A 14,762-nucleotide genomic window follows, 5' to 3' on the forward strand; every position below is an offset into this window, starting at 1 on the left:
GCATCAGATCCTATTACAAATGGTTTCGAGTCACCATGTGGTTGTTGAGAATTGAACTCAGGACCTCTGGAAGAGCAGTCAGTGCTCTTAATCACTGAGCCATCTTTCCAGCTCCAGTGATGTCTTTTTAAAAGAAACCTTTTTCATTGGAGAACTACATAGACTTATTCAGTTGTGTTGATAAATGCTGCATACTTAGCCTGGGTTAGCTTTCTCGCCACTCTGATCTAATACCTGACATATATGACTTATGGGGGGAAAGATATTTTGGGCTTATGGCTTCGGATGTGTCAATCCATGGTCATTGGCTCTATTGGGTCTGGTGAGACAGAGAATGATGGCACATAGACCATGTGGAAGGATCCTGTTTACCTTATTGTGAACAGGAAGCAGAGAGCAAGAGTAGAGCTAAGGACCTTGAAAGGCACACCACCTACTAACCTACTCCGTCTAACTATATCTTATATCTTAAGGTTTCCAGGATCTCCCAAAATGGTGGCACCAAGTGGGGACCAAGTAATTGTGAAGGAAAACCTTTTATATACAAGTCATTATGTTTCTCCTTAGCTTTCAGAGGTCTGTGGCCATCTCATAAAAATCATATCTAGTTCCTCTCCAAAGTACCTAAGTCTTAACATTTCCACCATTTCTCAAAGTCCAGAATGTCTCTGAAACTCAAGATACATTCCTAGCTGTGAACCTCTATAAAGCAAAAGTTCTATAATTCCAAGATACAATGATACAGAGTAAACACTCCCATTCCCAAAGGGACTCATAGGAGAATAGCCAGGCAGGAGCCTGGGTGTCGGGGTCGTGCCAGTTCTTAAGATATCCATAAGGCATCCTTCCTGTTGTTCAGATACAAAGTGGTTGGCTTTATTCCAGTACCAACGTCTGAGCCTAGGATCTCCTGAGTATCAGGTAAACACTCTCCCAATCAGGCAAATATACCTCCAATAACTGACTGCTCCTACTTTTTGGTTTTTGTTTTTGTTTTATGGTAATTTTTTTCATGCAATATATTTTGATTATGTTTTTTCTTCTCAAACTCCTTCCAGACCCTCTTACCTCCCTGCCTACCCAACTTTATCCTTTCTCTTGTGTTTAAGACAAAATTCAAAGCAAACAATCAAAATACTAATAAGATGAAATAAATACGTAAATAAATATCTAAAACAAAAAACCCACCAAAAAAATTCTTGAAGCTAGTTTTGGGTTGGCCACTTAGTCCTAGGTATGGGAAGTGCCCTATGATTAATAAATCTAGTGACAGTCCATTGGAAAAAACAGATTTCCCTTCTCCCAGCAAGTATCAGTTGAAATTTTGATTAGGGTGGGACTTTGTGCCTCTCAGTGCTGGGACCATGACTTGTTTGAATATGTGCAGGTCGTGTGCCTGCTGCCACTGCCTCTGAGTTCATCTGTGGGCGTGGGTCAGTCCTGCTGTGTCTTAGAGACACTGTTTAATCGGGTTCTTTTCAATGGTGCTGATTTCTTCAGAAACCATGCCTGCCTTAGCCCCAGTTTTCCATGGGCTTTTCTAATCACACTGACATTCCTAAAGTCTTCATGCTCTCCTTTAACCCCTCCCAATTCTCACTGTGAAACCCATCTAAAGGAGCCTAGAATAATCTGCCAGAGCTTGAATGAATGACTGCTTCAGAATTACCTCACTAAGGCCGGGCAGTGGTGGTGCACGACTGTAATCCCAGCACTCTGGGAGACAGAGGCAGGCAGATTTCTGAGTTCGAGGCCAGCCTGGTCTACAGAATGAGTTCCAGGACAGCCAGAGCTATACAGAGAAACCCTGTCTCGGAAAAAAAAAAAAAAAAAAACAAATCAAAAAAAAAAAAAACAAATTTTCAGGACACAAATAGTATAAAGAAAAATTCTTTGCTAAAATGTGACACAGTGGCTTCTATTCCTATCTGAAGCCTGATTAGCCTGCCGTTCATTCACTCTCTATTTCTACTGGCATTCTGATCATCTGAGCTCACAAGAATTGCCCCTAGGCTTTGCTTAAATTCTAGGCTTCTTCAGCCTGTATTTCTAAACATTTCCACTTTCCTCCCACAAGCCAGTTCCTAAGAACCACTTGGTCAGGTTTAGTCACAGCAACAATGTAACTTATTGCTACCAACTTTCTGTAATGCTTAGCTGTGACCTGAATAACTCAGAACAACTTAGAAGTATGAAGGGGTTTTGTGGGGGCCCACACTTTCAGATTTTAGCTAAAATTCCTTGATCCTTTGGTTCTGGGCCTACACCATGAGGCAGGACATCAACGCATCAGGACAGTGTGATGGAAAGGTTGTATGCTGCGGACAGGAAAGAGCTGGGGATTCTGTATAACCTTCCAAGGTATATCCCAGTGACCTCCTTCCTATACCGCATCCTATGTCCTGAGCTTTCTAGAACCTACCAACTAGTGCCACCAACTGAGGATCAAACAGATTCTATGGAATCTGTTTCATATTCAAATCATAAAAGGAAATAACTTCCTCTTTCCATCCTTGTGTGTGGAAGAGGTTACAGAGAAGGTTGGTAAGCCAGGGGCGTTGGAGTCTAGTGTTGCCTGTGCCTTGCAGGTACATTGCCCTTGGCCTCCCAGGAGTCAGCAGTGGTGGAAGATCTGCTCTATGTGCTTGTGGGTGTGGACGGCAGGTATATCACTGCTCAGCCTTTGGCTGGGAGGCAGAACCGTACCTTCCTTGTGGACCCCAACCTGGACCTGTCCATCCGGGAGCTAGTAAACAGAATCCTCCCTGTGGCTGCCAGCTACTCTACTGTGACCAGGTGAGTCTCCGGTGTGACTAGCCACCTCTCTGATAAAGTCCTTTCCTGGTTTGTGATTCTCCCTTCTTCCCTAACAAATTTTGAAGAACCTGTGAGTCCTCAATCCCTATCTTGACTCAGCTTAATTCTTAATACCACAGAGTCCCATTGGCTCTAAGTACTGGAGTGAGTAATTTGCTCCTTGGGTAACAAGGGGACTTGGAATAGTTCAACTTTGGTTTGGAAATTTATCTCTTCCCCCACAGTGTCCCATGTATCTTTGCTGTAGGTTCATTGAGGAGAAGTCTTCATTTGAATATGGGCAGGTGAACCATGCCCTGGCTGCTGCCATGAGAACCCTGGTAAAGGAATACCTGATTCTGGTCACACAACTGGAACAGCTACACAGGCAGGGCCTCCTCTCATTGCAGAAGCTCTGGTTCTACATCCAGCCAGCCATGCGCACCATCGACATCCTTGCCTCCCTTGGTGCGGACCTGCTGGTGGAGGGGCTGCAGGTGGAGGGCTCCCTAAGGCATCGCAGGGTCATTCTGTCTGTGGCTGGCCATTCATATGACTCTGGTGGCATGGTGGCAAGGCAGAGTTCTTGTCACATCTTGTTTTTTGAAACAGACTCTTATTATGTATTCTATACTACTTAGCAAACTTAATTGTATAGTATGCACTGGCCTCTAACTTGAAATCATCTTGCTTCAGCCTCCCAAGTGCTGAGATTTGGGTATATGCCACCACCATGCTAGGCCTGGAGGCTTTTCTTGAATGGTCTTATTAGTCACTGTACCTTTAGCATCTGAGCTTGACACCTGTCTTGGTAGGGGCTCTATCTGCCAGGGGTGCTTGGATGTCTGGGTAGTAAGCCATCCCTTTCTGCCCACAGCCACCTCAGTGGATAAAGGCGAGTGTGTGGGCGGGTCGACACTGAGCCTTCTCCATGACAGGAGCTTCAACTACACGGGGGACAGCCAAGCGCAGGAGCTGTGCCTCTATCTGACCAAGGCAGCCAGTGCACCTTACTTTGAGATTCTGGAGAAGTGGATCTATAGGGGCATCATTCATGACCCATACAGGTAAGACCTATGGGTGCCACATACCTTTCACTTGCACTTTCCACTGTGCAATAGCCTTTGAGAAGGGATACGCCAGGCACAAGTCCTCAGCACAACAGCTATGTGCTGAGGAGTCTGTGTCACTCACTCATTGTCAGCAGCTTTATCCTGTTGAATGAGGAACATTGGTGTCTAAATCTGGAGCCCGTGTCCTTACTACTTCCATGTGGTTGAGTAGTGTGCCGCTTGAGCATGATGCCTTTGACTATGTAGAGCAAATGACCAGTTCATAGAAAACTCTGTTCTCCTGTGCCGGATGTGCTCTGCCATAGGGTGGGCTTTGGGTTTCTTTATGGAGAAGCCAAACAAAAGAATTTGGTGTGATCAGCCTAATAAGGAATTCAACTTCCTTTGGGTCACAGGTAAATGGTTCTTGGACCTCTGGGAGGGGTCTGATTCTGTTGTTGATAGGCCCATGTATCTGGGACAAGTTACTATGTGTCCATCCTGTGGCTATAATGGAAGAATAGGGAAGAAGCCACCCAGCTTTGCCTCAAATTAGACACCTGCTCCCAAGTAAGGCTGCAATTACTCAACTCACAGTTGAGTGGCTGTGCAGGATGTTTCTGGAAATATGTGGCCACCCCAAGGTTGTCCAGGCTTGTCCTGTAGTGGCCTGAAACACTGTGTGACTTCCAGTGAGTTCATGGTGGAGGAGCACGAGCTGCGGAAGGAGAAGATACAGGAGGACTACAACGACAAGTACTGGGACCAGCGCTACACTGTGCTGCCGCAGCAGATCCCATCCTTCCTGCAGAAGGTAGCAGGCAAGATCCTCAGCACAGGTGACTACTGCGTGGACCTCTCCAGGGAGGTCAGTGCCTGCCATGCTGCATCGTGGGGCCCATGGCTCATCACAGCCTGGCAGCCCCTCTGCCCTGGAGATGACTTAGCTGGGAATGGCTACTACTGGTTGTTCCCAGTTCTCCATCACTTTATTCTGCCCCCTAATCAGGGAGCTGTCTGCCTCAGACATAGCTTGGGTTTCTACATCTAAAACTCTGTCATTTAGCAACAAAAGCTGTGAGGAACCCACACCTTCTAGGCCAGCTGCATCTTGTAGTTTCATTGCACAGGTTAGAGCCTGATATAGAGATTAGGAAAATCCTCAGGGCCTTGACATACGTGCTCTGCTCTGAAAGCTGAACAGAATCAGAAAGGACTAGGAGATTATTTAGCAGTCTAGATCTCAAGGCTTTTCAAAAATCCTTCCTATAAAATACAGACCTAAGGAAGCATTGCACAATCTTTTCAGGAAACAAACTGTACCTCTGTCTGGCCTACTGCCTCATGTCTGATTGGTGTTGTAAAGGACCAGGCCTGAGACTCAACGTGTACAATGATACTGAATCCACCTTCCTTTTTTTTTTTTCAGGAAAATACCTAAATGTGGTCAGAGAATGTGGTCATGATGTTACCTGTCCCGTAGCCAAAGAGATTATCTATACCCTCAAAGAGCGGGCATATGTGGAGCAGATTGAGAAAGCGTTCAATTATGCCAGCAAAGTGCTGCTGGACTTTCTCATGGAGGAGAAGGAGCTGGTGGCCCACCTGAGGTTGGACTTCACTTTGTATCCATGGGGCTAAAAGTAGACTGTTCCTCTTAGCAACTATATTTTTATCTCTATACAGGCTTTCCGCGGCCTCAGGGTGAGGGGGCAGGGTCTCAGTTCTCTAGTTCTCAGGCCATGCAAACCAACAGGTCTCTCAGCTCCTTGCTGTCAGTCCCTTCCCTGCTGTGCCTGAGCAGAGCAGCTCCATGTGCTCCGAGAGCTGCCAAGCCTCTCCCTTGTCTGTTGAAGGCAGGGGTCAGGCTATATGTTCAACAACCCTGGCACAGGTCCATCAAGCGCTACTTCCTGATGGACCAGGGGGACTTCTTCGTGCATTTCATGGACCTGACTGAGGAGGAGCTCAGGAAGCCAGTAGAGGACATTACACCCACACGCCTGAAGGCTCTGTTGGAGCTGGCCCTGCGAATGAGCACTGCCAACACCGACCCCTTCAAAGACGACCTCAAGGTGAGTGCAGTGTGTGCCATCATGGTACCCTGCTTGTGCAACATTGCAGCGAACACACAGCAGGGTCCGGTCAAGGTGTCCTACTGAATGTTCTTCCTAGTTCAGTCAATGCTGCCTTACAAGCATTTTGTTAAGGAGTTTGTGTCTGGTCTCACAGGAGACACCGCTCTGTACTTTGCCTGTGAGTTTGGTCCATGTCGGTGTCAGATTAGGCCGACCTCACCCAGAGTGTGGATGGACGGAGGCTCTTTCTGTTCTCAGGTTTGGGGAGTGGTGTGAGTTATTCAGGTTCTGTCCCTGGGCTCTTTTCTCGGGACATACTGCATCAAGGCTCCATTTCATGCAGGTTGAGGTCTTCCATAACTTCTGCTTCCAGAGTACATCCTGGCCACCAGTATGTTTCCGATGCCATCAACAGGGTGCATGCTTGCTGTATGCAGCACAGAGAGCTATTGTGTTTCCTAAGGCTGGCAGGAAGAGCTCCACTTTTATCTCTGAGTTCCGTGGGTTGTCTTCTTTTCTTCCTCGTGTATCTGAAAGCTGGTCAGTTCCCCTGATGTTTTTCAACTTGTTACTGTTAGCTTTGGGCTTAGATTCTGTTCATAGTTTCTTGAATTTTGAAGTTAGGCTATTTTAGTATGCTTTATTTTCTTTTGTTTCAAAAGATTCTATGAGGGCTGGAGAGATGGCTCAGTAATTAACAGCACTGACTGCTCTTCTAGAGGTCCTAAATTCAATTCCCAGCAACTACATGGTGACTCAAGGGATTCTATGATTTCTTCTTTAGTGATCTGTTTCCATTTAGTTTTAAGTTTTCAGGGTTTTCTTCTGTTGCTTTGGGTTTTTTGTTTTAAGTTTATTTTATTTTATATGTGTGTATCTGTGCAGTACATGTGTGCAGTGCCTGTGGAGGGCAGAGAACATGGCTCCCTGGGAGCCGCAGTGACAAGCAGTTGTGGGCCAGTGCGCGGGTGCTGGGATTTGAACCTGGGCTCCCTGGAAGAGCATATCTCCAGCACGGTTACTTAGCTCTAGCTTCACTGTTTAATATAAGTTGTATACTGGATCATGATGGTCCTGGGATTCTGCATGGGTTCTTCCTCTGCTCGGCAGGTTTGGATGTTCTTAGTGCTGTGCACACAGCTTCCGTCTATTGCTGAGAGTAAGGCTGGGGCTCCGCTGTCCATGTAGAACTTTGTCTTCTTTGCAGTTCTGTTCCTCTTCACTTCATATATTTCTGGATCTCTTATAAGCTCAGGAGTAATTCTGTAGGGTTCGTTATTCCTAGTGGCAGTCTGTGGACTGACCATCCAGGTAGAACACACAAGAGCCATCTCAGGTGTGGGGCAAATGAGAGTCATGGCCACCCACCTGACGGCCCCATTGTGCTTTTCTTTCTTTATTCTTTTTTGTTTGTTTGTTTGTTTTGGTTTTTTTGAGACAGGGTTTCTCTGTGTAGCCCTTGCTGTCCTGGAACTCACTCTGTAGACCAGGCTGGCTTCCAACTCAGAAATCACCTGCCTCTGCCTTCCAAGTGCTGGGATTAAAGGCGTGCGCCACCACCGCCCGGCTTTCTTCCTTTATTCTTTATGCTTTGTTTTTTTGTTCCAGTCTTTGTGTCTTTTTTGGACATATATTTCAGTCTTATAGGAACCCTTATCAAACTGACATGTGATTGACTCTAATAAGTATTTAATGGTTAATGTTGTAGACAGTACTGTTTGTCCATAATAATTACTGTCATGTGTCTCACCAAGTATGCGTCAACCTCACAGGTAAAATAAAAGGTCTTCACTCTCAAGATTTATTCAGTTTCTCCTATGGTTCCTCACTCATAACAGCAACAACAGAAACATTGAAAATGTTATTTTAAGGCCTGGAAAGAAGGGTTAGTCATTCAGAGTTATCTTGGGTTTCTATTGCTATGATAAACACCATGACCAAAACCAGCTTGGGATGGGTTCATTTCAGTTTACAGTTCTACATCACACTCCATCACTAGGGCGGGACCTCAGACAAGTCAGGAGGCAGGAGCTGATGGGCAGGGATGCCACAGAGGGATGCTGCTTACCACCTTGGCCCTCACACTTGCTCGCTCAGCATGCTCTCTCATAAAACCTAAGACCAGCAGCCCGAGGGTGTCATCACCACTAGCCTGGCTAACCCCATGACAACCACTAATTAAGAAAATGCACCACAGACCTGCGGTGGGCAAGTAAAGGCATTTTCTCGAGATTCTCTTTTTCCAACTGACTCTAGTTTGTGTCAGTTTGACAAAATTAGCCAGCACAAATGTTTGCTGTTTTTGCAGAGGAACCTAGGTTTGGTTCCCAGCTCCCAAACTGAATAGCTTGTGTCTTTAGTTCCAGTAGCTGATGCTCTCTTCTTACCGCTACAGGCACCAGATACACACATTTTACATACATACATATATACATACATACATACATACATACATACATACATACGAACATATAGATAGTCACAGATACACAATATAAAAATAATTCTTTAAAAACCAAGTTTCCTTTATGTTCTCTTCCACTTTAATGGACGATGCTTTGATGTAGTTTTTTTCCTGTGTGGTGCTGTGGCTAGAACCTAGGACCTTACCATGGCAGGCAAGTGGTCACCCATGCACAGCACACATCCCAGCCTAACTTTTTCTTTTAGAGCAGGGTTTCTGCATAGCCCCGGCTGTCTTGGAACTCACTATATACACCAGACTGGCCCTGAACTCACATAGGTGTTCCTGCCAAGTGCTGGGATTAAAGGTGTGGGCCTCTGTTCCTGGCTCCGACCTAATCTGCTAATTAAGGGTTATCAGTGGGTGATTAGCCTGTACTAGTATTTAAGAAGCTTTCTTTTTTCCCAGCTCCACTCGCGGGTAGGTAAGGTCTAAGACAGTTTTGTGTGCATCTTTTCTTTCACTTCCCCAGATTGACCTGATGCCTCACGACCTTATTACTCAACTTTTGCGGGTTCTGGCCATCGAGACCAAGCAGGAGAAGGCAATGACCCATGCTGACCCCACGGAACTCACACTGAGTGGTCTGGAGGCCTTCTCCTTTGACTACATGGTCAAATGGCCCCTGTCACTGATTATTAACAGGTGAGTCCTATGTGACCCAGGCTATTTATGGTCAGGCAAGTGCTCACCACTGAGCTATATCCTGACCTTTCAGATAAGGCTTTTCAGTTGGTATTTAACCTCTACTAGTATTAAGAAACTTGGTTCCTTTTCCGGCTCAGTGCAGGGATGGATGGGAGTCAGAGCTGCCTGCTTGGGCAGCCTCACACTGCAGGATGCTGGGTTGTTCTTACTGTCTGCTGGTACAGCATAGTCAGAAGCACAGGCTGCCTTGCCCGGGTTCCTGACATACCCCTCTTTGCAGGAAAGCACTCACCCGCTACCAGATGCTCTTCCGACATATGTTCTACTGCAAGCATGTGGAGCGGCAGCTCTGCAGTGTCTGGATCAGCAACAAGACAGCCAAGCAGCATGCGCTGCACTCTGCAAAATGGTGTGTCTGTTTTACCCTCTATCATTCAAAGAGAAGCGGCTCTGCTTTTTGGGTCTTTGAAAGCATTGTTTGAAAGTCACTTCTAGCTTATCCACTTTCATGCCTTTCCCACTAGCTACACACTCACTGTTCAGATCCTCAGACTTCTAGGCTCTATCTATAGCACGGAGCCCTCTCTGTAGTCCCTCTTCCTGAGTACGGGGCGGTAAGTGCTCTGGTGACGTACATGAGTCAGGTGTGGGGCTGGCTCATGTTTAAAGGAAAGTTTAAGGGTAAAGTTTCTTAGGAATTTGTCTCAGGACACTGGAGAGGTGGCTCAGGGGTTAGCAGGTTAGGGGTGTGGTCTCTTGGAGATGACCAAAGTTCTACTCACTGAACAGCTCACTGGTGCCTATAACTCCAGCTCCAAGGAGTCCTCTTCTGGCCTCTGGGAATTTGCATTCATGTGGGGATACCACACACACACCACACATACATATAATTAAAAAGAAAATAGATCTGGGAAAAAATTGTCGCAGTAGAACACAAGTGCGTAGAGCCAGCCATAGTGGTAGTTTTGGCATTACCTACCTGACATCTTAGCTACTTTTCTACTGCTGTGATGAAACATAAAGCCAAGACAAGGTATGAAAGAAAGTGGTTCCAGAGGGATGAGAGTCCATCACCACCATGGCAAGGAACATGGCAGCGAGCAGGCAGAAACGGAAGTGAAGCAGGAGAGAGGGAGGTCGCAAATGTTGCTAGTCTTTTGAAACATCAAAGTCTTCCCCCAGTAACATACTTCTTACAACAAAGCCGCACATCTTAAGCCTCCCCAAACAGCCACCAACTGGGTACAAGTCATTCAAACCTTCACGTCTGCTCTGGTGGTGTAGTTAGCTACAGATCCTGCTCTATGTCTCCATGGTACGCTATTTGGCACTCCCTTTTCAGGATGCAGGGGAATAAGAGTTGTACTGGGTAGGACATCAGTGACACTCTGATGAAGCCAGAGGTGGGAGTGGGTGTCTTCAGATCTCAGCACTTCGACATCTTGTTAATGTCATTTGTCCCTGTGTTCTAGCTGTCAGCACAGGAGAACTAGGGTCATGAGAGTCCACTCTGCTGTGGGGTTGGAGGTGGAAGCCATCACCATGCGCTGCATTGCTCCATGCTGAATCTGCATGACCTCCTCCTACCTGTTCCTATGCATGCAGGTTTGCTGGTGCTTTCACTTTGCGGCAGCGAATGCTCAACTTTGTCCAGAATATTCAGTACTACATGATGTTTGAAGTGATGGAACCGACCTGGCACATCCTTGAGAAAAACCTGAAATCTGTGAGTTTCTGCTCTATAAATGATAGCATCTGAGAGGCTCTTTCCCAGCCAGAGTGCATTTCATAACACCATCATGTGCTAGCCAGGTCTCATGGCAGCCACAAAAATGTCCACTGCCTCCCCTCTGCCTGTTTGCTGCCCATGTTCATGAGAGAAGTGAGAGGAGACAGAAAGAAGGGAGAGATGAGTAGTCTTAAGAGATCACAGGCCATTGAGACAGCGGCAGTGGACAGGCAGCAGAGTACCAAGCCAGAACTGAAAACCACATGCCCAGTATCTTCGGTGCAGTCTCAGGCCTTTGTTTGCAGGCCTCCAACATTGACGATGTCCTTGGCCACCACACAAGTTTCCTTGACAACTGCCTGAAGGACTGCATGCTGACCAACCCTGAGCTGTTGAAGGTTTTCTCCAAGCTCATGTCTGTGTGTGTCATGTTCACCAATTGTATGCAGGTGAGGACAAGGAGGCATCAAGAGCATGTATGCTGTGTCCAGGTTGTTGCCACATGCTGTTCTGTCCCTCAACTTCTGCCCTTGCAGAGCTCCTGGTCTTTGGGGCCAGTCCATCCCATTCTGGCTGTGAAGCTTTCTAGGGCCCGCCTTATTTCTCGTAGCATCCCTTGTGCTGGTCTCTGTCTTAGGCCTCTTCCGGATGCCTTTGCATTTATTTGTCAAAACTGAATATTAAACATGATTAAACTTAAGCAGTTGTCCCTATAATGCAGAAAATGTCAGTGACAGAAGGGTAGTCCGGGGTCTCTAGGCTGGGGGATGCTGGGAGCCAGGTACTCTTTAGGCAGCACTTTAGAGCAGTCAGGAGGTAGAAGATGTCGGTGGTTCTAGGTTATAGAGGGAACAGGGCTGTGAAGCTCATTCCTTAGATGGTTAGAGGCCATGTTAACTCCCACATAGGGAAAAACAAGACAACTATGTTCTTAGGAAACTCAGTTGGTAGTCACTGAAAAATGTAGACCTGGGAATGCTAAGAACTAACATCCTGTCTACAACTTTGTGTTCCTGTGTCTCTGGGTTGGTACTGTGCACCTGTCGGTACTTGCTGTCTTTTGTGGAACACTATATGTGGAACTAACCATAACCTTTCCTCATGGCTCACCTTTAGAAATTTACACAGAGTATGAAACTGGACAGTGAGCTAGGCCGTCTGACGCTGGATCAGGGTAGTGCGCAGGGGCCACCCACAGAGACTGAGCGGATTGAAGATCGCCCCCGGAAGGAGCCTACCAGGAAGGTATGTGGCCATGGGGCTTATCCAGAAAGATCTTCTTCCTACTCAGGTACGACAGTATTAGCATTGCAAACTTAAGAAAATAAAATCTTAAACAAGACAGACATTATAAAGCCAGGTATGGTGGCTTATACCTAGAATCCCAGCACTTGGAAAGTGGAAGCAAGAGATCAGTTGTTCAGAGCCAGGTCCAGTTTCATAATAAGTTCGATTAACACAGAGACCTTCTGTTCCTTTCCCTGGCTTTTACGTCTCCGATGGGGAAAACACAGGTCCTGAAGTTAGGTTCCAAACACAGCCACTAGAGTCTTCCTTCTCAACACTGAGCCTCCAGACATCTGGCCTCCAGAGTGGTGGAAGCCATCTATACAACAGTAGTGTGCGGGGTAGGCCAGGCTGCCCTAGAGCACAGAGCTTTACCTGGCTAAAGTGCTTTTTCCTGCTTAGTCAGTTGAGCCAGATGACCCGTGAAGCCTTTAGGATTCATAATCAGGAGCTGGTAAATGGGAGATAGTGTGAGAGCATGAGGGCGCTAAGCAAGAGCAGTAGGAGAGAGGTCTCTCCTTGCTGTTAGAGGCAGAGAGGAAAACAGCAGTAGCCCTGGAATCAGACCACAGCCTGGAGAAGCCCTAGGGTGCTGGGCCTCCTGCATTTGCCGTGCTCTGTGCCCATCATCTATACCCTGGGGACAAGGCAAAACTAATTCATTAAAAAACTAGGGAGGCTAGGTATGGTCACATGTACCAGCAGTCCAGCACTTCGAATTAGAAGGTGGAGGCAGGAGGATCCATCATTCAAAATAAGTTCAAGGCCAGCCTGGACAACGTGAGACTCTGTCTCCAAACAGAGAGCCAGAAGTGGGAGCACTCAGGAGGCTGTGGTAGGAGAATACAAGCCAGCCTGAAGTATGGTAGCAACGGTCTGTCTTAAAACTGAAACCCCAAAATAACAAGAGGGGAAGAGCATCCTTATAGTTCTCTGGTAACCATACTGAGCTCCCTGGGCTTTATTTCCAGCATCTGTCTGAGCATATGGACACTCCTCAGCTGTCCTCTGGTTTTGAGGCCACCATCAACAACTTTGACAAAAACTTCTCTGCCCATCTTCTTGACTTGCTGGCCCGACTGAGTGTCTACAGCACCAGTGACTGTGAACATGGCATGGCCAGTGTCATCTCCAGGTAAGTGACACTTCCTAATTGGAAAGCCTTGCCCTGCCATCCGCTTTCACCACTTCCCCTGTTCGCCATGGCTCCAGCATCAGGTGCCTGCAACTGGGCAAAGGCTGTGAATACTCAGGCTGAGGGGCTGTTTGCTTACCACTGGGATAGGAAGGGGCTCTGGCTTCATCCAGGAACTGGATACTATAACTGAATTGTCCTTTGGAAAGTACTAGTTTGTACATTGGGACTATCTAGTGTCCTGTGCCACCCTGTAATGCCCTCATTTCTGAGATCTCTAGCACAGAAAATCACAGCCAGGCTTCGCAAGCCTGGGGCACCCTCAGACTCCCATTGGCAGGAGATGCTGGGTACTGCAAGCCCTAACCAGTGGCACACAATAAGGCCCCCTGGGATCGAGGCCTGCTAGTGTACCCACGCACTGGCAGGTGGAGCATGCCCCTCCCTGTGCCTGGAAGAAGCCCTGGGTTGTATCTGTCACTGACCTTTACATGATTGGAAGCGGGGTTGCCACATGGATAACCACGGCAGATCCGTGTATTATCTTCTCAGCTGGGCTAGCTTCTGCCTGGAGTTTTTCTAACCCCCCTTTCCCCCCTCTAAAGGCTAGATTTCAATGGTTTCTATGCTGAACGTCTGGAACGTCTGTCTGCAGAAAGGAGTCAGAAGGCTGCCCCCCAAGTGCCTGTCCCAAGGGGACCTTCAGCACCAGCACCCAGGGTGGCCATTCCTGCGCAATGAACTTGCTTGTTAAATATCATTATTTCTGGAACATGGGTGTTATGCATTATTACTGCTTAAACATGGTTTTGAGTTTCTATCTTGGCTCAATGATTTCCTTTCTCAAGGTGTTAGATTTCCTTTTAGAAGCTTTCCAGAGGGCTGCAGAGATGGTCCAGTCAGTAAAATGTTTTCTGTGCAAATATGAGGACCTAAATTCAGATCCTTACTGTTTATCTTAAGTAGGGCTTCTGTTGCTATGATGAAACACCATAAGCAAAAGCAGCATGGAGAAGACAGGGTTTGTTTCAGCTTCCACCTTGTAGTCTAGTTCATCATCCAGGAAAGTCAGAGCAGGAACCTAGAGACGGGAACTGATCCAGAGGCCATGGAGAAATGCTGCTTACTGCCTTTCTCTGAGGTTTCCTCAGCCTGCTTTCCCATTCATCGTACCCAGGATCAGGACCAGCTGGGAAGCACCACCGCCCACAATGAGCTGGCCCCTCCTGCAGCAAGCATCAATCAAGGAAATGCACCGCAGACCATATATGAAACTGACATAAGTCTAGCTAGCACACCACCTACATTAAATGTTGGGTGTAGTGGCCACTTCTCTATTTCCAGTGCTGTGGGCACAGGTAGGTGGATTCCTAGGGCTTGCTGACCAGCCAGTCTAGATGAGTCATGAGTTCCGTGTCAGTGAGAGGCCTGTCTCAAACAAATTAAAAAAGGTGGAGAGTAATAGAGGAACAGTCTGGTGTCAGTCTCTCAGCTCCACATGCATAAGCACAGTACGCATACACTGTACATGTACTCAACAAGAAGAATAAACATGCAAACTGCCTGTACCACA

The 14,762-nt window shown here is 47.0% G+C and overlaps 1 protein-coding gene across 2 annotated transcripts in view; it reads left to right on the forward strand.

Moving 5' to 3' along the window:
• The window catches only part of Tubgcp2 (tubulin gamma complex associated protein 2), a 24,521-nt gene extending 9,759 nt beyond the window's left edge, over positions 1-14,762 (forward strand). For both annotated transcript variants that reach the window (XM_052196123.1, XM_052196115.1), the window contains exons 6-18: positions 2,589-2,796; positions 3,065-3,264; positions 3,674-3,863; positions 4,542-4,687; positions 5,278-5,458; positions 5,743-5,923; positions 8,863-9,035; positions 9,319-9,447; positions 10,644-10,764; positions 11,073-11,216; positions 11,884-12,012; positions 13,026-13,189; positions 13,795-14,762. In XM_052196123.1, coding sequence (XP_052052083.1) covers positions 2,589-2,796; positions 3,065-3,264; positions 3,674-3,863; positions 4,542-4,687; positions 5,278-5,458; positions 5,743-5,923; positions 8,863-9,035; positions 9,319-9,447; positions 10,644-10,764; positions 11,073-11,216; positions 11,884-12,012; positions 13,026-13,189; positions 13,795-13,930 — 2,102 coding nt within the window. In that variant the 3' untranslated portion in view covers positions 13,931-14,762. The remainder of the gene's footprint in view (positions 1-2,588; positions 2,797-3,064; positions 3,265-3,673; positions 3,864-4,541; positions 4,688-5,277; positions 5,459-5,742; positions 5,924-8,862; positions 9,036-9,318; positions 9,448-10,643; positions 10,765-11,072; positions 11,217-11,883; positions 12,013-13,025; positions 13,190-13,794) is intronic.

Source organism: Apodemus sylvaticus, chromosome 1, assembly GCF_947179515.1.
Source record: "Apodemus sylvaticus chromosome 1, mApoSyl1.1, whole genome shotgun sequence".
Taxonomy (NCBI): Eukaryota; Metazoa; Chordata; class Mammalia; order Rodentia; family Muridae; genus Apodemus; species Apodemus sylvaticus.